This window comes from Nerophis ophidion, linkage group LG19, assembly GCF_033978795.1.
Source record: "Nerophis ophidion isolate RoL-2023_Sa linkage group LG19, RoL_Noph_v1.0, whole genome shotgun sequence".
Lineage (NCBI taxonomy): Eukaryota > Metazoa > Chordata > Actinopteri > Syngnathiformes > Syngnathidae > Nerophis > Nerophis ophidion.
In genome coordinates this window covers 40,662,482-40,688,369 of record NC_084629.1, presented here as the reverse complement: position 1 = coordinate 40,688,369, position 25,888 = coordinate 40,662,482, and the positions used below count along the sequence as shown (strand labels likewise).

Below are 25,888 nucleotides of genomic sequence, written 5' to 3'. Positions count from 1 at the left end.
GGTGATGGTGTTCAAAGTCATGTTTGATGGTCTCACAACATGTACCAGGTGATGGTGTTCAAAGTCATGTTTGATGGTCTCACAACATGTACCAGGTGATGGTGTTAAAAGTTATGTTTGATGGTCTCACAACATGTACCAGGTGATGGTGTTAAAAGTCATGTTTGATGGTCTCACAACATGTACCAGGTGATGGTGTTAAAAGTCATGTTTGATGGTCTCACAACATGTACCAGGTGATGGTGTTCAAAGTCATGTTTGATGGTCTCACAACATGTACCAGGTGATGGTGTTAAAAGTCATGTTTGATGGTCTCACAACATGTACCAGGTGATGGTGTTCAAAGTCATGTTTGATGGTCTCACAACATGTACCAGGTGATAGTGTTCAAAGTCATGTTTGATGGTCTCACAACATGTACCAGGTGATGGTGTTTAAAGTCATGTTTGATGGTCTCACAACTTGTACCAGGTGGTGGTGTTAAAAGTCATGTTTGATGGTCTCACAACATGTACCAGGTGATGGTGTTAAAAGTCATGTTTGATGGTCTCACAACTCTTCAAATGTAATAATCACTTATTCTTCTCTTCTTTGATACTTGACATTAGTTTTGGATGATACCACACATTTAGGTATGGATCATGTCGATACCAAGTAGTTACAGGATCATACATTGGTCATATTTAAAGTCCTTATGTGTCCAGGGACATATTTACTGACTATAAATTAGAAAATTTAAAAAATATATTTAGTGATACTAAAAATAATTGATGTTCTCATTGCAGTATTGAGTAGATATGGCTGTTGTACTTGATATCATTACAGTCCATATTTGTGTCAATCCACCTATTTGTTTACATTCAGGGGTGCTAGCTTGCAATTAGCCATTAGCTGTTGTATCCTCCTACGGTGTGTAGTGAAGCATGTTCAGCTATTCCTCGTCCTCCAGTGATAACGCAACTTGTAAGAAACTTACTCAGGGGTGCTAGCTTGCAATTAGCCATTAGCTGTTGTATCCTCCTACAGTGTGTAGTGAAGTATGTTCAGCTATTCCTCGTCCTCCAGTGATAATGCTACTTGTAAGAAACTTAGGGGTGCTAGCTTGCAATTAGCCATTAGCTGTTGTATCCTCCTACGGTGTGTAGTGAAGCATCTTCAGCTATTCCCCGTCCTCCAATGATAATGCTACTTGTAAGAAACTTACTCAGGGGTGCTAGCTTGCAATTAGCCATTAGCTGTTGTATCCTCCTACGGTGTGTAGTGAAGCATCTTCAGCTATTCCCCGTCCTCCAGTGATAATGCTACTTGTAAGAAACTTACTTAGGGGTGCTAGCTTGCAATTAGCCATTAGCTGTTGTATCCTCCTACGGTGTGTAGTGAAGCATGTTCAGCTATTCCTCGTCCTCCAGTGATAATGCTACTTGTAAGAAACTTACTCAGGGGTGCTAGCTTGCAATTAGCCATTAGCTGTTGTATCCTCCTACGGTGTGTAGTGAAGCATGTTCAGCTATTCCTCGTCCTCCAGTGATAATGCTACTTGTAAGAAACTTACTTAGGGGTGCTAGCTTGCAATTAGCCATTAGCTGTTGTATCCTCCTACGGTGTGTAGTGAAGTATGTTCAGCTATTCCCCGTCCTCCAGTGATAATGCTACTTGTAAGAAACTTACTTAGGGGTGCTAGCTTGCAATTAGCCATTAGCTGTTGTATCCTCCTACGGTGTGTAGTGAAGCATGTTCAGCTATTCCTCGTCCTCCAGTGATAATGCTACTTGTAAGAAACTCAGTGGTGCTAGCTTGCAATTAGCCTTTAGCTGTTGTATCCTCCTACGGTGTGTAGTGAAGCATGTTCAGCTATTCCTCGTCCTCCAGTGATAATGCTACTTGTAAGAAACTTACTCTGGGGTGCTAGCCTGCAATTAGCCATTAGCTGTTGTATCCTCCTACGGTGTGTAGTGAAGCATGTTCATCTGTTCCTCGTCCTCCAGTGATAATGCCACTTGTAAGAAACTTACTCAGGGGTGCTAGCTTGCAATTAGCCATTAGCTGTTGTATCCTCCTACGGTGTGTAGTGAAGCATGTTCAGCTATTCCTCGTCCTCCAGTGATAATGCTACTTGTAAGAAATTTACTCAGGGGTGCTAGCCTGCAATTAGCCATTAGCTGTTGTATCCTCCTACGGTGTGTAGTGAAGCATGTTCAGCTATTCCTCGTCCTCCAGTGATAACGCTACTTGTAAGAAACTTACTCAGGGGTGCTAGCTTGCAATTAGCCATTAGCTGTTGTATCCTCCTACGGTGTGTAGTGAAGCATGTTCAGCTATTCCCCGTCCTCCAGTGATAACGCTACTTGTAAGAAACTTACTCAGGGGTGCCAGCTTGCAATTAGCCATTAGCTGTTGTATCCTCCTACGGTGTGTAGTGAAGCATGTTCAACTATTCCTCGTCCTCCAGTGATAATGCTACTTGTAAGAAACTTACTCAGGGGTGCTAGCCTGCAATTAGCCATTAGCTGTTGTATCCTCCTACGGTGTGTAGTGAAGCATGTTCAGCTATTCCTCGTCCTCCAGTGATAACGCTACATGTAAGAAACTTACTCAGGGGTACTAGCCTGCAATTAGCCATTAGCTGTTGTATCCTCCTACGGTGTGTAGTGAAGCATGTTCAGCTATTCCTCGTCCTCCAGTGATAATGCTACTTGTAAGAAACTCAGGAGTGCTAGCTTGCAATTAGCCTTTAGCTGTTGTATCCTCCTACGGTGTGTAGTGAAGCATGTTCAGCTATTCCTTGTCCTCCAATGATAATGCTACTTGTAAGAAACTTACTCAGGTGTGCTAGCTTGCAATTAGCCATTAGCTGTTGTATCCTCCTACGGTGTGTAGTGAAGCATGTTCAGCTATTCCTCGTCCTCCAGTGATAATGCTACTTGTAAGAAACTCAGGGGTGCTAGCTTGCAATTAGCCTTTAGCTGTTGTATCCTCCTACGGTGTGTAGTGAAGCATGTTCAGTTATTCCTCGTCCTCCAGTGATAACGCTACTTGTAAGAAACTTACTCAGGGGTGCTAGCCTGCAATTAGCCATTAGCTGTTGTATCCTCCTACGGTGTGTAGTGAAGCATGTTCATCTGTTCCTCGTCCTCCAGTGATAATGCTACTTGTAAGAAACTTACTCAGGGGTGCTAGCTTGCAATTAGCCATTAGCTGTTGTATCCTCCTACGGTGTGTAGTGAAGCATGTTCAGCTATTCCTCGTCCTCCAGTGATAATGCTACTTGTAAGAAACTTACTCAGGGGTGCTAGCCTGCAATTAGCCATTAGCTGTTGTATCCTCCTACGGTGTGTAGTGAAGCATGTTCAGCTATTCCCCGTGCTCCAGTGATAATGCTACTTGTAAGAAACTTACTCAGGGGTGCTAGCCTGCAATTAGCCATTAGCTGTTGTATCCTCCTACGGTGTGTAGTGAAGCATGTTCAGCTATTCCTCGTCCTCCAGTGATAATGCTACTTGTAAGAAACTTACTCTGCATTCATACTGAACCATTCTACAACATAAACAATAACAAGGCATTAAAATATGACATTGTAAACAACTAATTAGTGTATTTACTGATGACATCATGACTTATTTAAAGATTGCGACCAATGAATGAGCGTCCTAGATGACTGCGAGTGCTATAAATGATATAAGACACAATTGTTGACATTTAATGATGTTCCTTCAGAAGAAACCAAACAAAGATTTGATCCGAGATGTTGATTGATTGATTGATTGATACTTTTATTAGTAGATTGCACAGTTCAGTACATATTCCGTACAATTGACCACTAAATGGTAACACCCCAATAAGTTTTTCAACTTGTTTAAGTCGGGGTCCACGTTAATCAATTCATGGTACAAATATATACTATCAGCATAATACAGTCATCACACAGGTTAATCATCATAGTATGTACATTTAATTATTTACAATCCGGGGGGTGGGATGAGGAGCTTTGGTTGATATCAGAACTTCAGTCATCAACAATTGCATCAACAGAGAAATGTGGACATTGAAACAGTGTAGGTGTGACTTAGTAGGATATGTACAGCCAGCAGAGAACATAGTGAGTTCACATAGCATAAGAACAAGTATATACATTAGAAGTACATTTGAGTTGTTTATAATCCGGGGAGATGGGATGTGAATGGAGGAGGGTATTAGTAAAGTGTTGAAGTTGCCTGGAGGTGTTGTTTTAGAGCGCTTTTGAAGGAATATAGAGATGCACTTACTTTTACACCTGTTGGGAGTGCATCCCACATTGATGTGGCATAGAAAGAGAATGAGTTAAGACCTTTGTTAGATCAGAATCTGGGTTTAACGTGGTTTGTGGAGCTCCCCCTGGTGTTGTGGTTATGGTGGTTATTTACGTTAAGGAAGTAGTTTGACATGTACTTGGGTATCAGGGAGGTGTATCGGATTTTATAGACCAGGCTCAGTGCAAGTTGTTTGACTCTGTCCTCCGCCCTGAGCCAGCCCACTTTGGAGAAGTGGGTTGGATTGAGGTGTGATCTGGGGTGGATGTCTAAAAGTAACCGGATTAGAAAATTCTGGGATGTTTGGAGTCTAGATTTGAGGGTTTTGGAGGTGCTGGGGTACCAGGAGGTGCAAGCGTAATGGAAGAAGGGTTGAATGAGAGTTCCATTTAGAATCCTCAAGGTGCTTTTGTTGACCAGAGAGGAGATTCTGTAGAGGAATCTCGTTCTTTGGTTGACCTTTTTGATCACCTTGGTTGCCATTTTATCACAGGAAAGATTAGCCTCTAGAATGGAACCTAGGTAGGTGATCTCATCCTTCCTGGTGATAACAATGTCACCCACTTTTATAGTGAAGTCACTGACCTTCTTAAGTTCGATATGGGACCCAAATAGGATGGATTCCGTTTTACCTAAGTGTATGGATAGCTTGTTGTCAGCGAGCCAGGTGCAAATATTGAGGAGTTCAGCACTGAGGATTTGTTCCACCTGTGACTTGTCCTTGCCGGATACCAGCAGGGCCGAGTCATCCGCATACAGGAACAATTCACAGTGGCATGCTGATGGCATGTCATTCACGTATATTAGGAACAGTAAAGGTCCTAGTATACTCCCCTGGGGGACTCCACAGCTTACTGAGAGGGGAGGGGACATGGTGCCGTCCACCTCTACCACCTGTTTCCTCCCCTCCAAGTAAGATTGCATCCAGCTCGATGAGGTTTCGTCGAATCCGATTGCTCGGAGCTTATCCAACAGTATAGCGTGGTTAACGGTGTCAAAGAACTTCTGAATGTCCAGCATGACCATGCCGCAGTATTTGCCCGCGTCCACCTCATGTTTGATGTGGTCGCTCAGATAGAGAAGGCATGTGTCAGTGGAGTGGTTAGTTCTGAAGCCGGATTGGAATTTGTACATTAGTTTATTAGGATTATTGTATTGTACCGTATGTCCCGGCAAGAAATCTGCGTTCAAAAGACTCCGGCTTATTAGTGATTCCTAGAGCTCAAAAAAAGTCTGCGGGCTATAGAGCGTTTTCCGTTCGGGCTCCAGTACTCTGGAATGCCCTCCCGGTAACAGTTCGAGATGCTACCTCAGTAGAAGCATTTAAGTCTCATCTTAAAACTCATCTGTATACTCTAGCCTTTAAATAGACCTCCTTTTTAGACCAGTTGATCTGCCGCTTCTTTTCTTTCTCCTATGTCCCCCCCTCCCTTGTGGAGGGGGTCCGGTCCGATGACCATGGATGAAGTACTGACTGTCCAGAGTCGAGACCCAGGATGGACCGCTCGTCGGGACCCAGGATGGACCGCTCGCCTGTATCGGTTGGGGACATCTCTACGCTGCTGATCCGCTTGAGATGTTTTCCTGTGGACGGGACTCTCACTGCTGTCTTGGAGCCACTATGGATTGAACTTTCACAGTATCATGTTAGACCCGCTCGACATCCATTGCTTTCGGTCCCCTAGAGGGGGGGGGGGTTGCCCACATCTGAGGTCCTCTCCAAGGTTTCTCATAGTCAGCATTGTCACTGGCGTCCCACTGAATGTGAATTCTCCCTGCCCACTGGGTGTGAGTTTTCCTTGCCCTTTTGTGGGTTCTTCCGAGGATGTTGTAGTCGTAATGATTTGTGCAGTCCTTTGAGACATTTGTGATTTGGGGCTATATAAATAAACATTGATTGATTGATTGATTGATTAGTAGCAAGGTATCTATCAACCTGTTCATAAACTATTTTCTCCATTACTTTCGAAATGGAACTGAGAATGGAAACAGGTCGGTAGTTACCAGGTTCTAATTTGCTTCCTTTTTTATAAAGGGGGGTTACTCTTGCTATCTTGACATCAAGAAACTTTTTAGGAGTCAAAAGTGAGTTGAAAAAGGCAAATTATTGACCTGCAATCCCAAACGTTAAAGACAATATTGAACGATGGCCCCTTAGATTTCATCAGCAGAGTTAAAAGTACTAAAATGAACATATTAGTGAGGGTTAGGATTAAGAGTGTTGGACCAACTCCAAGTCCTACAAGTCCAGGCATGCATGATGATGCGGGGTTTGTTCTCCCAGGATGCAGACAGACTTTGGATACAGCGTGCAGGCAGACAATGATTTATTTTGGAAATAAATCAGGTGGCAAAAAAACAACAACTGGAAGGCAAAAACTAAGGGGGCTAGCGTGGAAGCTAATATACAAAAAGAGGAATCAAACCGTGGTTAACTGTTGCTTGTAGAGAATTAGGAAGCCAGGCCGACTGACTGGCAAAGGCAGGATTAAATAGTCCTTCTGATTAGTGCATCCAGAACACCAATCAGGGAAACAATAAGCACCCATGGTAACTACAAACAAACTCAAGAGTGCAGAAAACAGGAACTGAGGGAGTCCAGAAACCAAAGACAAGACGATCCGGGCAGCGGATCATAAAACTTACACACACAAGTGGACTAAATCTCTTGAAGAAAAGATGCTTGAAGTGGATCATTTATTTAAAAAAGTAGTCATGATACTTTGGAGACCATAACAATATTTATGTTCCCAATAACGTATTTTGATATGTTCATTTATGGGTATTTTTATACATAATTTCTTATTGTCTATATATTCATATATCGGCTTTTTATGTATTTTTTTAATATATATTATTAATTTCATTGTTTATCTAGTCAATGTTTATTTTTTTTATATCGGCAGGGAGTCCTTTTTCCCCTTTTTTGTATATTTGTATTTTTGTTTTCGGTCAAATCTCGTAATAACTGTGACTTTAATACTCCAATAAATTTTATACCAAAAAAAAAAGAGATTCTTTGTAGCCATGTAGGCGAGGATTAGTGATTTAGAAGTAGCTCAAGCACTGTGGAGGGACGTTAGCCGCCATGTTTTAAAGCTAGTGTTTACAGCTTCACCTTTACTTGAGAGTGCTGTGTGTGTGTGTTGACTCTCTGATCATATTACCAGCAAAGTCACCACAGCACGCCATCATGTCCTTGGGGGCTTTTTCAAAGGCAGTATAGTACTGTTTTTAATACATTAGTACTTTATTAGTAGCGATGTTCTTTGTCACGACACTTTAGTACATCAGGACCCTGGTCTAGTTCTTTGTCACGACTCTTTAGTACATCAGGACCCTGGTCTAGTTCTTTGTCACGACACTTTAGTACATCAGGACCCTGGTCTAGTTCTTTTTCACGACTCTTTAGTACATCAGGACCCTGGTCTAGTTCTTTGTCACGACACTTTAGTACATCAGGACCCTGGTCTAGTTCTTTGTCACGACACTTTAGTACATCAGGACCCTGGTCTAGTTCTTTGTCACGACACTTTAGTACATCAGGACCCTGGTCTAGTTCTTTGTCACGACACTTTAGTACATCAGGACCCTGGTCTAGTTCTTTGTCACGACACTTTAGTACATCAGGACCCTGGTCTAGTTCTTTGTCACGACACTTTAGTACATCAGGACCCTGGTCTAGTTCTTTGTCACGACACTGTAGTACATCAGGACCCTGGTCTAGTTCTTTGTCACGACTCTTTAGTACATCAGGACCCTGGTCTAGTTCTTTGTCACGACACTTTAGTACATCAGGACCCTGGTCTAGTCCTTTGTCACGACACTTTAGTACATCAGGACCCTGGTCTAGTTCTTTGTCACGACACTTTAGTACATCAGGACCCTGGTCTAGTTCTTTGTCACGACACTTTAGTACATCAGGACCCTGGTCTAGTTCTTTGTCACGACACTTTAGTACATCAGGACCCTGGTCTAGTTCTTTGTCACGACACTTTAGTACATCAGGACCCTGGTCTAGTTCTTTGTCACGACACTTTAGTACATCAGGACCCTGGTCTAGTTCTTTGTCACGACACTTTAGTACATCAGGACCCTGGTCTAGGTCTTTGTCACGACTCTTTAGTACATCAGGACCCTGGTCTAGTCCTTTGTCACGACACTTTAGTACATCAGGACCCTGGTCTAGTCCTTTGTCACGACACTTTAGTACATCAGGACCCTGGTCTAGTTCTTTGTCACGACTCTTTAGTACATCAGGACCCTGGTCTAGTTCTTTGTCACGACACTTTAGTACATCAGGACCCTGGTCTAGTTCTTTGTCACGACACTTTAGTACATCAGGACCCTGGTCTAGTTCTTTGTCACGACACTTTAGTACATCAGGACCCTGGTCTAGTTCTTTGTCACGACACTTTAGTACATCAGGACCCTGGTCTAGTTCTTTGTCACGACACTTTAGTACATCAGGACCCTGATCTAGTCCTTTGTCACGACACTTTAGTACATCAGGACCCTGGTCTAGTTCTTTGTCACGACACTTTAGTACATCAGGACCCTGGTCTAGTTCTTTGTCACGACACTTTAGTACATCAGGACCCTGGTCTAGTTCTTTGTCACGACACTTTAGTACATCAGGACCCTGGTCTAGTTCTTTGTCACGACACTTTAGTACATCAGGACCCTGGTCTAGTTCTTTGTCACGACACTTTAGTACATCAGGACCCTGGTCTAGTTCTTTGTCACGACACTTTAGTACATCAGGACCCTGGTCTAGTTCTTTGTCACGACACTTTAGTACATCAGGACCCTGGTCTAGTTCTTTGTCACGACACTTTAGTACATCAGGACCCTGGTCTAGTCCTTTGTCACGACACTTTAGTACATCAGGACCCTGGTCTAGGTCTTTGTCATGACACTTTAGTACATCAGGACCCTGGTCTAGTTCTTTGTCATGACACTTTAGTACATCAGGACCCTGGTCTAGTTCTTTGTCACGACACTTTAGTACATCAGGACCCTGGTCTAGTTCTTTGTCATGACACTTTAGTACATCAGGACCCTGGTCTAGTTCTTTGTCACGACACTTTAGTACATCAGGACCCTGGTCTAGTTCTTTGTCATGACACTTTAGTACATCAGGACCCTGGTTTAGTTCTTTGTCACGACACTTTAGTACATCAGGACCCTGGTCTAGTCCTTTGTCACGACACTTTAGTACATCAGGACCCTGGTCTAGTTCTTTGTCATGACACTTTAGTACATCAGGACCCTGGTCTAGTTCTTTGTCACGACACTTAAGTACATCAGGACCCTGGTCTAGTCCTTTGTCACGACACTTTAGTACATCAGGACCCTGGTCTAGTTCTTTGTCACGACACTTTAGTACATCAGGACCCTGGTCTAGTTCTTTGTCACGACACTTTAGTACATCAGGACCCTGGTCTAGTTCTTTGTCACGACACTTTAGTACATCAGGACCCTGGTCTAGTTCTTTGTCACGACACTTTAGTACATCAGGACCCTGGTCTAGTTCTTTGTCACGACACTTTAGTACATCAGGACCCTGGTCTAGTTCTTTGTCACGACACTTTAGTACATCAGGACCCTCGTCTAGTTCTTTGTCACGACACTTTAGTACATCAGGACCCTGGTCTAGTTCTTTGTCACGACACTTTAGTACATCAGGACCCTGGTCTAGTTCTTTGTCACGACACTTTAGTACATCAGGACCCTGGTCTAGTTCTTTGTCACGACACTTTAGTACATCAGGACCCTGATCTAGTCCTTTGTCACGACACTTTAGTACATCAGGACCCTGGTCTAGTCCTTTGTCACGACACTTTAGTACATCAGGACCCTGGTCTAGTTCTTTGTCACGACACTTTAGTACATCAGGACCCTGGTCTAGTTCTTTGTCACGACACTTTAGTACATCAGGACCCTGGTCTAGATCTTTGTCACGACACTTTAGTACATCAGGACCCTGGTCTAGTTCTTTGTCACGACACTTTAGTACATCAGGACCCTGGTCTAGTTCTTTGTCACGACACTTTAGTACATCAGGACCCTGGTCTAGTCCTTTGTCACGACACTTTAGTACATCAGGACCCTGGTCTAGTCCTTTGTCACGACACTTTAGTACATCAGGACCCTGGTCTAGGTCTTTGTCATGACACTTTAGTACATCAGGACCCTGGTCTAGTTCTTTGTCATGACACTTTAGTACATCAGGACCCTGGTCTAGTTCTTTGTCACGACACTTTAGTACATCAGGACCCTAGTCTAGTTCTTTGTCATGACACTTTAGTACATCAGGACCCTGGTCTAGTTCTTTGTCACGACACTTTAGTACATCAGGACCCTGGTCTAGTTCTTTGTCATGACACTTTAGTACATCAGGACCCTGTTCTAGTTCTTTGTCACTACACTTTAGTACATCAGGACCCTGGTCTAGTCCTTTGTCACGACACTTTAGTACATCAGGACCCTGGTCTAGTTCTTTGTCATGACACTTTAGTACATCAGGACCCTGGTCTAGTTCTTTGTCACGACACTTAAGTACATCAGGACCCTGGTCTAGTTCTTTGTCACGACACTGTAGTACATCAGGACCCTGGTCTAGTTCTTTGTCACGACACTTTAGTACATCAGGACCCTGGTCTAGTTCTTTGTCACGACACTTTAGTACATCAGGACCCTGGTCTAGTTCTTTGTCACGACTCTTTAGTACATCAGGACCCTGGTCTAGTTCTTTGTCACGACACTTTAGTACATCAGGACCCTGGTCTAGTCCTTTGTCACGACACTTTAGTACATCAGGACCCTGGTCTAGTTCTTTGTCACGACACTTTAGTACATCAGGACCCTGGTCTAGTTCTTTGTCACGACACTTTAGTACATCAGGACCCTGGTCTAGTTCTTTGTCACGACACTTTAGTACATCAGGACCCTGGTCTAGTTCTTTGTCACGACACTTTAGTACATCAGGACCCTGGTCTAGTTCTTTGTCACGACACTTTAGTACATCAGGACCCTGGTCTAGTTCTTTGTCACGACACTTTAGTACATCAGGACCCTGGTCTAGGTCTTTGTCACGACTCTTTAGTACATCAGGACCCTGGTCTAGTCCTTTGTCACGACACTTTAGTACATCAGGACCCTGGTCTAGTCCTTTGTCACGACACTTTAGTACATCAGGACCCTGGTCTAGTTCTTTGTCACGACTCTTTAGTACATCAGGACCCTGGTCTAGTTCTTTGTCACGACACTTTAGTACATCAGGACCCTGGTCTAGTTCTTTGTCACGACACTTTAGTACATCAGGACCCTGGTCTAGTTCTTTGTCACGACACTTTAGTACATCAGGACCCTGGTCTAGTTCTTTGTCACGACACTTTAGTACATCAGGACCCTGGTCTAGTTCTTTGTCACGACACTTTAGTACATCAGGACCCTGATCTAGTCCTTTGTCACGACACTTTAGTACATCAGGACCCTGGTCTAGTTCTTTGTCACGACACTTTAGTACATCAGGACCCTGGTCTAGTTCTTTGTCACGACACTTTAGTACATCAGGACCCTGGTCTAGTTCTTTGTCACGACACTTTAGTACATCAGGACCCTGGTCTAGTTCTTTGTCACGACACTTTAGTACATCAGGACCCTGGTCTAGTTCTTTGTCACGACACTTTAGTACATCAGGACCCTGGTCTAGTTCTTTGTCACGACACTTTAGTACATCAGGACCCTGGTCTAGTTCTTTGTCACGACACTTTAGTACATCAGGACCCTGGTCTAGTTCTTTGTCACGACACTTTAGTACATCAGGACCCTGGTCTAGTCCTTTGTCACGACACTTTAGTACATCAGGACCCTGGTCTAGGTCTTTGTCATGACACTTTAGTACATCAGGACCCTGGTCTAGTTCTTTGTCATGACACTTTAGTACATCAGGACCCTGGTCTAGTTCTTTGTCACGACACTTTAGTACATCAGGACCCTGGTCTAGTTCTTTGTCATGACACTTTAGTACATCAGGACCCTGGTCTAGTTCTTTGTCACGACACTTTAGTACATCAGGACCCTGGTCTAGTTCTTTGTCATGACACTTTAGTACATCAGGACCCTGGTTTAGTTCTTTGTCACGACACTTTAGTACATCAGGACCCTGGTCTAGTCCTTTGTCACGACACTTTAGTACATCAGGACCCTGGTCTAGTTCTTTGTCATGACACTTTAGTACATCAGGACCCTGGTCTAGTTCTTTGTCACGACACTTAAGTACATCAGGACCCTGGTCTAGTCCTTTGTCACGACACTTTAGTACATCAGGACCCTGGTCTAGTTCTTTGTCACGACACTTTAGTACATCAGGACCCTGGTCTAGTTCTTTGTCACGACACTTTAGTACATCAGGACCCTGGTCTAGTTCTTTGTCACGACACTTTAGTACATCAGGACCCTGGTCTAGTTCTTTGTCACGACACTTTAGTACATCAGGACCCTGGTCTAGTTCTTTGTCACGACACTTTAGTACATCAGGACCCTGGTCTAGTTCTTTGTCACGACACTTTAGTACATCAGGACCCTCGTCTAGTTCTTTGTCACGACACTTTAGTACATCAGGACCCTGGTCTAGTTCTTTGTCACGACACTTTAGTACATCAGGACCCTGGTCTAGTTCTTTGTCACGACACTTTAGTACATCAGGACCCTGGTCTAGTTCTTTGTCACGACACTTTAGTACATCAGGACCCTGATCTAGTCCTTTGTCACGACACTTTAGTACATCAGGACCCTGGTCTAGTCCTTTGTCACGACACTTTAGTACATCAGGACCCTGGTCTAGTTCTTTGTCACGACACTTTAGTACATCAGGACCCTGGTCTAGTTCTTTGTCACGACACTTTAGTACATCAGGACCCTGGTCTAGATCTTTGTCACGACACTTTAGTACATCAGGACCCTGGTCTAGTTCTTTGTCACGACACTTTAGTACATCAGGACCCTGGTCTAGTTCTTTGTCACGACACTTTAGTACATCAGGACCCTGGTCTAGTCCTTTGTCACGACACTTTAGTACATCAGGACCCTGGTCTAGTCCTTTGTCACGACACTTTAGTACATCAGGACCCTGGTCTAGGTCTTTGTCATGACACTTTAGTACATCAGGACCCTGGTCTAGTTCTTTGTCATGACACTTTAGTACATCAGGACCCTGGTCTAGTTCTTTGTCACGACACTTTAGTACATCAGGACCCTAGTCTAGTTCTTTGTCATGACACTTTAGTACATCAGGACCCTGGTCTAGTTCTTTGTCACGACACTTTAGTACATCAGGACCCTGGTCTAGTTCTTTGTCATGACACTTTAGTACATCAGGACCCTGTTCTAGTTCTTTGTCACTACACTTTAGTACATCAGGACCCTGGTCTAGTCCTTTGTCACGACACTTTAGTACATCAGGACCCTGGTCTAGTTCTTTGTCATGACACTTTAGTACATCAGGACCCTGGTCTAGTTCTTTGTCACGACACTTAAGTACATCAGGACCCTGGTCTAGTCCTTTGTCACGACACTTTAGTACATCAGGACCCTGGTCTAGTTCTTTGTCACGACATTTTAGTACATCAGGACCCTGGTCTAGTTCTTTGTCACGACACTTTAGTACATCAGGACCCTGGTCTAGTTCTTTGTCACGACACTTTAGTACATCAGGACCCTGGTCTAGTCCTTTGTCACGACACTTTAGTACATCAGGACCCTGATCTAGTTCTTTGTCACGACACTTTAGTACATCAGGACCCTGGTCTAGTTCTTTGTCACGACACTTTAGTACATCAGGACCCTCGTCTAGTTCTTTGTCACGACACTTTAGTACATCAGGACCCTGGTCTAGTTCTTTGTCACAACACTTTAGTACATCAGGACCCTGGTCTAGTTCTTTGTCACGACACTTTAGTACATCAGGACCCTGGTCTAGTTCTTTGTCACGACACTTTAGTACATCAGGACCCTGGTCTAGTCCTTTGTCACGACACTTTAGTACATCAGGACCCTGGTCTAGTCCTTTGTCACGACACTTTAGTACATCAGGACCCTGGTCTAGTTCTTTGTCACGACACTTTAGTACATCAGGACCCTGGTCTAGTCCTTTGTCACGACACTTAAGTACATCAGGACCCTGGTCTAGTCCTTTGTCACGACACTTTAGTACATCAGGACCCTGGTGTAGTTCTTTGTCACGACACTTTAGTACATCAGGACCCTGGTCTAGTTCTTTGTCACGACTCTTTAGTACATCAGGACCCTGGTCTAGTTCTTTGTCACGACACTGTAGTACATCAGGACCCTGGTCTAGTTCTTTGTCACGACACTGTAGTACATCAGGACCCTGGTCTAGTTCTTTGTCACGACACTTTAGTACATCAGGACCCTGGTCTAGTTCTTTGTCACGACACTTTAGTACATCAGGACCCTGGTCTAGTTCTTTGTCACGACAGTTTAGTACATCAGGACCCTGGTCTAGTTCTTTGTCACGACACTTTAGTACATCAGGACCCTGGTCTAGTTCTTTGTCACGACACTTTAGTACATCAGGACCCTGGTCTAGTTCTTTGTCACGACACTTTAGTACATCAGGACTCTGGTCTAGTTCTTTGTCACGACACTTTAGTACATCAGGACCCTGGTCTAGTTCTTTGTCACGACTCTTTAGTACATCAGGACCCTGGTCTAGTTCTTTGTCACGACACTTTAGTACATCAGGACCCTGGTCTAGTTCTTTGTCACGACACTTTAGTACATCAGGACCCTGGTCTAGTTCTTTGTCACGACACTTTAGTACATCAGGACCCTGGTCTAGTTCTTTGTCACGACACTTAAGTACATCAGGACCCTGGTCTAGTTCTTTGTCACGACACTTTAGTACATCAGGACCCTGGTCTAGTCCTTTGTCACGACACTTTAGTACATCAGGACCCTGGTCTAGTTCTTTGTCACGACACTTTAGTACATCAGGACTCTGGTCTAGTTCTTTGTCACGACACTTTAGTACATCAGGACCCTGGTCTAGTTCTTTGTCACGACACTTTAGTACATCAGGACCCTGGTCTAGTTCTTTCAAAAATCAAAGATGGAGCCTTTCCATAGCTCAGTTCCCGAAGATGTTCCTCAGCCAAAGACTAACTCTGACCTCTCCTGGTCTGCTTGCTCCTTTTAATTGTCAGTCCTGCAGCCCAGTCTGCTCTTTCTTCTCGTATAAAACATGTTTTTTATGTCCTCTCTTAATCGTCCATTCCGGACATCCCTGGAGCCTCGTGATATGCACATCTGCTTCTGTTCTTGCACCAGTACCATTTCAAACTGGAAGTCAACTTTGTGCCGGACTAAACCACAAAGTCCTCTCACATACGTGACAACCATGTTCTACCACAGTTTGTACAAGAGTGCCGGACTAAACCACAAAGTCCTCTCACATACGTGACAACCATGTTCTGCCACAGTTTGTACAAGAGTGCCGGACTAAACCAAGAAGTCCTCTCACATACGTGACAACCATGTTCTGCCACAGTTTGTACAAGAGTGCCGGACTAAACCACAAAGTCCTCTCACATACGTGACAACCATGTTCTGCCACAGTTTGTACAAGAGTGCCGGACTAAACCACATAGTCCTCTAACATACGTGACAACCATGTTCTGCCACAGTTTGTACAAGAGTGCCGGACTAAACCACAAAGTCCTCTCACATACGTGACAACCATGTTCTGCCACAGTTTGTACAAGAGTGCCGGACTAAACCAAGAAGTCCTCTCACATACGTGACAACCATGTTCTGCCACAGTTTGTACAAGAGTGCCGGACTAAACCATGAAGTTCTCTCACATACGTGACAACCATGTTCTGCCACAGTTTGTACAAGAGTGCCGGACTAAACCACAAAGTCCTCTCACATACGTGACAACCATGTTCTACCACAGTTTGTACAAGAGTGCCGGACTAAACCACGAAGTCTTCTCACATACGTGACAACCATGTTCTACCACAGTTTGTACAAGAGTGCCGGACTAAACCACAAAGTCCTCTCACATACGTGACAACCATGTTCTGCCACAGTTTGTACAAGAGTGCCGGACTAAACAATGAACTAAGTAACACAATAATAGCTCAGTTTTTGTAGGATTTGGAGAACCATGAACTTATTAACAAAAAATTTTCCCTGATTTTCTAATACCGTCTTTGTTTTGGTACAACCAAACATTTTGAGTAAGTAACCACTGGAGTCTCTTTGAAGTTCCTGAACAAAGAATCCCGAATCTGATAAAGGTAGAACTGATTCTTTCGTGTGAATCTTTGGGTGCCTAACGATTCGATCCAATTCTATATCGAATTCTAATTCCCCACCGCCCACTACTCCTGTCTTCACACCTCCCCTGAACACAAACACAAACTTTACTAAAAATAGTTAGTCTGTGTTAGCACTTATAATAACAACATAATTAATATTCAGGTCACAATGTGTATTGTTGGTGATTTTAGTGTTTATGGGCGTAATGTGTACTGCATTGTTAGCCACCTCATACATGCCATATTTTACCACTTAGAATGCCCAAAGTCAAACATAGGTGTCTTTGTCCTATATAAGGATTGTGAAAAATTCCAAAAACAAAGTGCAGTTCTTTCTGAACTGGCATGCACGTGAATGTTGACCATTCCACACAGTTGTTGCTTTCCCCGACATTGACACAACCACAATAAATGTGAAATGAGTAATCAAACTGGTAGAATAATTATAAATTAAAGCTGCAAGTTACAAGCCGTTTTGTCTGTGTTTTCTTCCTAGGAGCAGTTTTTCTGTGTTTTATCCAAAAATTGCACTAGAGCAAATTTTTGGGATTTGGTTTTTTCATTAAATCGCAATCTCTGCCAGTCCTGATGTGTGTGCCAAGTTTGGTGAGTTTTGAAGCATTTTAAGGGGGTCAAATTACAGCTCAAAGAGGTAAAAATAGCATTTTTTGCGAAAATTTTGCTTTGAATGGGTTTTTGCAAAATCTTTGTTGATTTTTGCCCTAGAAAGTACAATTATGAAATCTAGGTCTAAGTCAGCCCTATATAGAGGGTTTTTGTTTCATGTCTCTACGACATTGCTAACGGAAGTTACAAGCAGTCTGGTTTTTTTTTTTTCGTAGGGGGCGCTAGAGCGCACTTTTGATTTTTAGGGTTTTTTTTTTTTATTAGATGGCAATTTTCGCCAGTTCTGATGAAATTGTGAAATTTGGTGAGTTTTGAAGCATTTTAAGGGGGTCAAATTACGGCTCAAAGAGGCAAAAATTGCATTTTTTGCGAAAATTTTGCTTTGAATGGGTTTTTGCAAAATTTTTGTTGATTTTCGCCCTAGAAAGTATAATTATGAAATCTAGGTCTAAGTCAGCCCTATATAGAGGTTTTTGTTTCATGTCTCTACGACATTGCTAACGGAAGTTACAAGCAGTCTGTTTTTTTTTTTTTCGTAGGGGGCGCTAGAGCGCATTTTTGATTTTTAGGGTTTGTTTTTTTTATTAGATGGCAATTTTCGCCAGTTCTGAGGAAATTGTGAAATTTGGTGAGTTTTGAAGCATTTTAAGGGGGTCAAATTACGGCTCAAAGAGGCAAAAATTGCATTTTTTGCGAAAATTTTGCTTTGAATGGGTTTTTGCAAAATTTTTGTTGATTTTCGCCCTAGAAAGTATAATTATGAAATCTAGGTCTAAGTCAGCCCTATATAGAGGTTTTTGTTTCATGTCTCTACGACATTGTTAACGGAAGTTACAAGCAGTCTGTTTTTGTTTTTTTCGTAGGGGGCGCTAGAGCGCATTTTTTGATTTTTAGGGTTTGGTTTTTTTATTAGATGGCAATTTTCGCCAGTTCTGATGAATGTGTGAAATTTGGTAAGTTTTGAAGCATTTTAAGGGGGTCAAATTACAGCTCAAAGAGGCAAAAATAGCATTTTTTGAAAAAGTTTTCCTTTGAATGGGTTTTTGCTAAATTTTTATTGATTTTTTCCCTAGAAAGTACAGTTATGAAATGGCAATTTTCGCCAGTTCTGATGAATGTGTGAAATTTGGTGAGTTTTGAAGCTTGTTCAGGGGGTTAAATAACAGTTCAAAGAGGCGGCGGAATAATAATAATAATAAAACGCACCAGTTTCAATAGGGTCCTTGGCCCATGGCAAAGGACTAATAAGTTATCACACAACTCTCATGCTCTAGTTATTATCTAGTCTGTACTTTTTCTGTCTCGTGCAAGGGCACACAACTTATCTTCCATGGCATGTGTGGAGTGTCCTCGCCACAGATGTTTTCCGTCTTTCAGCTTATTAACAGCCAAGGATGAACTAGCACCTCAACAAAGATAATGCATATGAACAGCAGACAGACAAAGCAGAGACAGGGCGCAATCACAAGGCCCCCCAGCACATTCCGTCACGTATTGTGCGTACCGGAGCTGCTTGCACAAAGTGTGACCCCCTCCCTTTAGAAGCAGCCTCAACGATGTAACTGGGAACTCCCAAACTGAATAAAGAGAGGAACGCTTGGACTGTTCCTCAGAGTGTAGGATGAGACTGCAACTGAGTGTGCAGCTCCATGCGTTCTCCTCATGAGCGAAATTGAACTCTGTCTCTGCCTGATTCCTTGCTTCTTGTTCTGTTTAAAAGATGGCTTGGTGCTTAAACCTGACACATGCAACAATATATGTGGAGAGACACCATTAACAAGGTTTATTTCAACAAAGTGCAGTTGAAGGGACAGTAAGTAAAGTATGAGGGCTACAGTTCCATATTGAGGGCTTTCCTCTGATCATATTGGGAACTGAACTTTGTATTCTTTCTTTGTCTGCTAAAAAGTGAGTGTGATGTGACATCGCTCCCCTCCTCTGCCCACAGCCGTCGCCGTGTGAATGGTGTCGCTGCGAGCCCAACAACGAGGTGCACTGCGTGGTGTCGGACTGCGCCGTCCCGGAGTGCGTCAACCCCGTCTACGAGCCGGAGCAATGCTGCCCCATCTGTAAAAATGGTAAGGAATGATCATGATCGACGTGCCCGGACTTTGACTGACTGCAGACCCAGGGGCAGTCGGGGATGTCAAGTCCCATAGTTCCTGGACTATAGACCACACTGGTATATAAGCCACACCCACTACATTTGAGAAGATTAAAAAAAACATATAATGGCTACAGTGGTGGTCAAAAGTGTAGGTACACTTGTAAAGAACATGATGTCATGTCTGTCTTGACTTTACAATCATTTCTTATTTTGTTATGATGTAGTGATTGGAGCACATACTTGTTGCCAGAGGTGGGTAGAGTAGCCAGAAATTGTACTCAAGTAAGAGTACTGTTGCTTTAGAGATTTATTACTCAAGTAAAAGTAAGGAGTAGTCGCCCAAATATTTACTTGAGTAAAAGTAAAAAGTATGTTGTGAAAAAACTGAGTAACTGATGAGTAACCTGATTACGGCAACAAGTAATGCACAAAAACATAAAAATAGCAATGAGCAAATTCAGAGCCAGGAATATCTCTTAAGCAACTAAAACAATAATATATAATAAATAATAGTACATTAAAATAAAATTTAAAAAATTGCACATTGAGCCACAATAACTTAACAGCACCATAGCCTCAGTAGGCATTCATTGATTTGATTGATTGATTGCTTGATTGATTAAAACTTGTATTAGTAGATTGCACAGTACAGTACATATTCCCTACAATTGACCACTAAATGGTAACACCCCAATAAGTTTTTCAACGTTTATCAATTACTTAATAAATGACCAAGTCGAGGTGATCTACCTCATATATACATACACACACATATCATATATATATATATATATATACATATATATATGTAAATAAATAAAATAAATGGGCTGTACTTGTATAGCGCTTTTCTACCTTCAAGGTACTCAAAGCGCTTTGACTCTACTTCCACATTTACCCATTCACACACACATTCACACACTAATGGAGGGAGCTGCCATGCAAGGCGCCAACCAGCACCCATCAGGAGCAAGGGTGAAGTGTCTTGCTCAGGACACAACGGACGTGACGAGTTTGGTTCTAGGTGGGATTTGAACCAGTGACCCTCGGATTGCGCACGGCCACTCTCCCACTGCGCCACGCCGTCCTCACATGTATATATATATATATACATACATTTATATATACAGTATATAATTTATATTTATTTTGCCGTTTTTGTTGACATGTTGAAGGTGTTTGAATGAATATACATGCATGTTTAACACATAGATTCCTATCTTTCATGAAGACAAGAAAATAAGTTGGTGTATTACCTGATTCTGATGACTCGCATTGATTGAAATCAGACATCCACGTTTTCAAATGGAGGAGAAAAAAAGTTCCTCTTTTCTGTCTAATACCACATGAAAGTCGTTGGTTTTTGGCATCTTATTTGTCCAGCTTCCATATTTGTTTTTATACACTTTACAAGAAATACATTGGCGGCAAACTCCGCTTGTTTGCGCTGGCTTTCGGAGACTCTTATTTTGTTAGCGCAGGCGCGATGGAGCGGCGCTTTTATTCTGAAGACAGGAACTGTGCGATCAGTCTTTAGGCTTTTGACGGGAAGTACGGTTGAAATAAAAAGTGTCTTTTTTACTTTACACTTTTGATTGATTGATTGATACTTTTATTAGTAGATTGCACAGTACAGTACATATTCCGTACAATTCAATCAATCAATCGATGTTTACTTATATAGCCCTAAATCACTAGTGTCTCAAAGGGCTGCACAAACCACTACGACATCCTCGGTAGGCCCACATAAGGGCAAGGAAAAACTCCCACCCAGTAGGACGTCGGTGACAATAATGACTATGAGAACCTTGGAGAGGAGGAAAGCAATGGATGTCGAGCGGGTCTAACATGATACTGTGAAAGTTCAATCCATAATGGATCCAACACAGTCGCGAGAGTCCAATCCAAAGCGGATCCAACACAGCAGCGAGAGTCCCGTTCACAGCGGAGCCAGCAGGAAACCATCCCAAGCGGAGGCGGATCAGCAGCGCAGAGATGTCCCCAGCCGATACACAGGCGAGCAGTACACAAGTCTTAATTAAAAAGACATCCTTGGTGTGTTGGTTTCTAGAGCTAACACAAGTCTTGGTAAAAGGACATCATTGGTGTGTTTATTCCTACGGCTAACACAAGTCTTAATTAAAAGGACATCCTTGGTGTGTTGGTTCCTAGAGCCGACACAAGTTTTGATAAAAGGACATTTTTGGTGTGTTGGTTTTTAGAGCCAAGACTAGTCTTGGTAAAAGGACATCCTTGGTGTGTTGGTTCCTAGAGCCAACACTAGTCTTGGTAAAAGGACATTCTTGGTGTGTTGGTTTTTAGAGCCAAGACTAGTCTTGGTAAAAGGACATCCTTGGTGTGTTGGTTCCTAGAGCCGACACAAGTCTTGGTAAAAGGACATCCTTGGTGTGTTGGTTCCTAGAGCCAACACAAGTCTTGGTAAAAGGACATCCTTGGTGTGTTGGTTACTAGAGCCGACAAGTCTTGGTAAAAGTACATCCTTGGTGTGTTGGTTCCTTGAGCCAACACAAGTCTTGATTAAAGGACATCATTGGCGTGTTGGTTCCTAGGGCTAACACAAGTCTTAATTAAAAGGACATCCTTGGTGTGTTGGTTCCTAGAGCCGAAACAAGTTTTGATAAAAGGACATTCTTGGTGTGTTGGTTCTCAGAGCCAACACTAGTCTTGGTAAAAGGACATCCTTGGTGTTTTGGTTCCTAGAGCCGACACAAGTTTTGATAAAAGGACATCCTTGGTGTGTTGGTTCCTAGAGCCAACACAAGTCTTGGTAAAAGGACATCCTTGGTTTGTTGATTTGTGGAGCAAACACAAGTCTAGATAAAAGGACATTCTTGGTGTGTTGGTTCTTAGATCCAACACATATCTTGGTAAAGGGACATCCTTGGTGTGTTGGTTCCTAGCGCAAACACAAGTCTTAATTAAAAGGACATCCTTGGTATGTTGGTTCCTAGAGCCGACACAAGTTTTGATAAAAGGACATTCTTGGTGTGTTGGTTTCTAGAGCCAACACCACTCTTGGTAAAAGGACATCCTTGTTGTGTTGGTTCTTAGAGCCAACACAAGTCTTGGTAAAAGGACATCCTTGGTGTTTTGGTTCCTAGAGCCGACACAAGTTTTGATAAAAGGACATTCTTGGTGTGTTGGCTTCTAGAGCCAACACAAGTCTTGGTAAAAGGACATCCTTGGTTTGTTGATTTGTAGAGCAAACACGAGTCTAGATAAAAGGACATTCTTGGTGTGTTGGTTCTTAGATCCAACACATATCTTGGTAAAAGGACATCCTTGGTGTGTTGGTTCCTAGAGCCGAAACAAGTTTTGATAAAAGGACATTCTTGGTGTATTGGTTTCTAGAGCCAACACCAGTCTTGGTAAAAGGACATCCTTGTTGTGTTGGTTTCTAGAGACAACACAAGTCTTAATTAAAAGGACATCCTTGGTGTGTTGGTTCTTAGAGCCAACACAAGTCTTGGTAAAAAGACATCCTTGGCGTGTTGGTTCCTAGGGCTAACACAAGTCTAGGAAAAAGGACATTGTTGGTGTGTTGGTTCTTAGAGCAAACAGATATCTTGGTAAAGGGACATCTTTGGTGTGTTGGTTCTTAGAGCCAAAACCAGTCTTGGTAAAAGTACATCATTGGTGTGTTGGTTGCTTGAGCCAACACAAGTCTTGGTAAAAGGACATCCTTGGTGTGTTGGTTACTAGAGCCAACAAAAGTCTTGGTAAAAGGACATCCTTGGTGTGTTGGTTCCTAGAGCCAACACAAGTCTTGGTAAAAGGACATCCTTGGTGTGTTGATTTCTAGAGCTAACACAAGTGTTGGTTAAAAGACATCCTTGCTGTGTTGATTCCTAGAGCCAACACTAGTCTTGGTAAAAGGACATCCTTGGTGTGTTGGTTCCTAGGGCTAACACAAGTCTTGATAAAAGGACATCATTGGTGTGTTGGTTCCTAGAGCCGACACTAGTCTTGGTAAAAGGACATCATTGGTGTGTTTATTCCTAGGGCTAACACAAGTCTTAATTAAAAGTACATCCTTGGTGTGTTGATTTTTAGAGCCAACAGTAGTCTTGGTAAAAGGACATCATTGGCGTCTTGGTTCCTAGGGCTAACACAAGTCTTAATTAAAAGGACATCCTTGGTGTGTTGGTTCCTAGAGCTAACACAAGTCTTAATTAAAAGGACATCCTTGGTGTGTTGGTTCCTAGAGCCGACACAAGTTTTGATAAAAGGACATTCTTGGTGTGCTGGTTTTTAGAGCCAACAGATATCTTGGTAAAAGGACATCCTTGGTGTGTTGGTTTCTAGAGCCAACACTAGTCTTGGTAAAAGGACATCATTGGCGTCTTGGTTCCTAGGGCTAACACAAGTCTTAATTAAAAGGACATCCTTGGTGTGTTGGTTCCTAGAGCTAACACAAGTCTTAATTAAAAGGACATCCTTGGTTTGTTGGTTCCTAGAGCCGACACAAGTTTTGATAAAAGGACATTCTTGGTGTGCTGGTTTTTAGAGCCAACAGATATCTTGGTAAAAGGACATCCTTGGTGTGTTGGTTTCTAGAGCTAACACAAGTCTTGGTAAAAGGACATCATTGGTGTGTTTATTCCTACGGCTAACACAAGTCTTAATTAAAAGGACATCCTTGGTGTGTTGGTTCCTAGAGCCGACACAAGTTTTGATAAAAGGACATTTTTGGTGTGTTGGTTTTTAGAGCCAAGACTAGTCTTGGTAAAAGGACATCCTTGGTGTGTTGGTTCCTAGAGCCAACACTAGTCTTGGTAAAAGGACATTCTTGGTGTGTTGGTTTTTAGAGCCAAGACTAGTCTTGGTAAAAGGACATCCTTGGTGTGTTGGTTCCTAGAGCCAACACTAGTCTTGGTAAAAGGACATTCTTGGTGTGTTGGTTCCTAGAGCCCACACAAGTCTTGGTAAAAGGACATCCTTGGCGTGTTGGTTCCTAGAGCTAACACAAGTCTTAATTAAAAGTACATCCTTGGTGTGTTGGTTCTTAGAGCCGACACCAGTCTTGGTAAAAGTACATCATTGGTGTGTTGGTTCCTTGAGCTTTCTGGAATGAATTCCAGAAGGCTACCTGAACTCAACACTTAGGGGGACTTGTAGGCCATTTGAAAAGATTGAGAATCGGTTTCTTTTCTAAATCATTTTATTTGTTTACCTATTGTGTTTTTTATTTCCATTTTGTAAATAATTTGTGCTTTTATCTCTATTGTGTGAGTGTTGTAGTTCTCTGTGTTGATGAAACCTGCTTTGTGTCGCTCTCTTGGCCAGCTCACTCTTTAAAGGAGAGTTTAATCTCAATGAGTTTTTTACTTCGTTAAGTACAATGAAATTAAATTATATGATGCAGGGTTCAAAGCGGCTTGGAGTCTGGAATTTACAGATGAATTAATTGGACCTGGTCCCAGCAAGGGACTTATTACAGGGAAGTGTGGGTGGAGAAGGCGTTATTTGTGTCGTAGTCTTCTGGCCTCCGCCACCTTCCTTTTCCATAGGGTCTGTTCCTTGAAAGGATAGTGTGCCCCCCACTCAGGGCAGTCTTCGGCAAGGGTCTCCGAGGTGGCACGGTCAATGGTGCGGTGGAGGAGAGTCTCCTTCAGTTGGTCGCGGAGTGGTCGTTTGGGATACAAGTTGTGAGAACAGGATCTGGCGAGGGAGTTGGGTTGTGGGCATTCTGCTTTTCTCGGGGTCCGTTCAAAGTGGGGTTGTGGTACTCTTAGATTGGTCAGCCACATCACGGCCATAGCTGCCAAACTACCACAACTTTTTGGATAGAACGATCTTCAGCAAAGCACTGCCCATGTGTGGTTCCAGACTAGGGACTTCAAGCTGACCGAGTTTGGGAGGATGGATCTGGGTAGGGTGCTGCCGGATGACTCAATTGCAGTTGAGGTCTGCCTTAAAATATGCTAGTTGGAGACTTGCATGTTCCAAAAACCCTAGTAACCTGAGGGCCCGCTCGTTTTTTTGGCGACAATTGCATTTGCCGGTCATGAGGTGGGCGGTAACGGTCACCTGTGCACTTTTTGTAGGTATCAGGTTGGAGTCCCCCTGATCCCACACTTGACCTTTCCACTCCAGTTTAGTGTCTTACCCAGGACATTTTTGGACAAATTACCACGGACTATTGAGTGGTCGCTGTTGTCATTCTAAATAACACACTAAGTGGAGTACACCCTAGCTCAGGGGTGCCCATGACGTCGATCGCGAGCTACCAGTCGACCGCGGGGGGTGTGTCAGTCGTTCTCCAGCCAGGCTTTTAAAAAAAATAGACCTAAAAATGAGTGATCACCAATCTTCACCAAGACGTCACTTAAATGACATTCACGGTACCGGAGGGTCTTGTGAGATGACGCTGGCTGCTGCAAGATCATTATTATGAAAATATGACCGAGAGGAAGGCGAAAAAACACTTTTTATTTCAACAGACTCTCGCGCCGTACCTTCCGTCAAAACTCTAAAGGCCGACTGCACATTTCCTG

At 43.0% G+C, this 25,888-nt stretch overlaps 1 protein-coding gene across 3 annotated transcripts in view; it reads left to right on the top strand.

Moving 5' to 3' along the window:
- The window catches only part of vwc2l (von Willebrand factor C domain containing 2 like), a 93,202-nt gene that overhangs the window by 52,401 nt on the left and 14,913 nt on the right, over positions 1-25,888 (top strand). For all 3 annotated transcript variants that reach the window (XM_061878875.1, XM_061878876.1, XM_061878877.1), the window contains one exon: positions 19,212-19,341. In XM_061878875.1, coding sequence (XP_061734859.1) covers positions 19,212-19,341 — 130 coding nt within the window. The remainder of the gene's footprint in view (positions 1-19,211; positions 19,342-25,888) is intronic.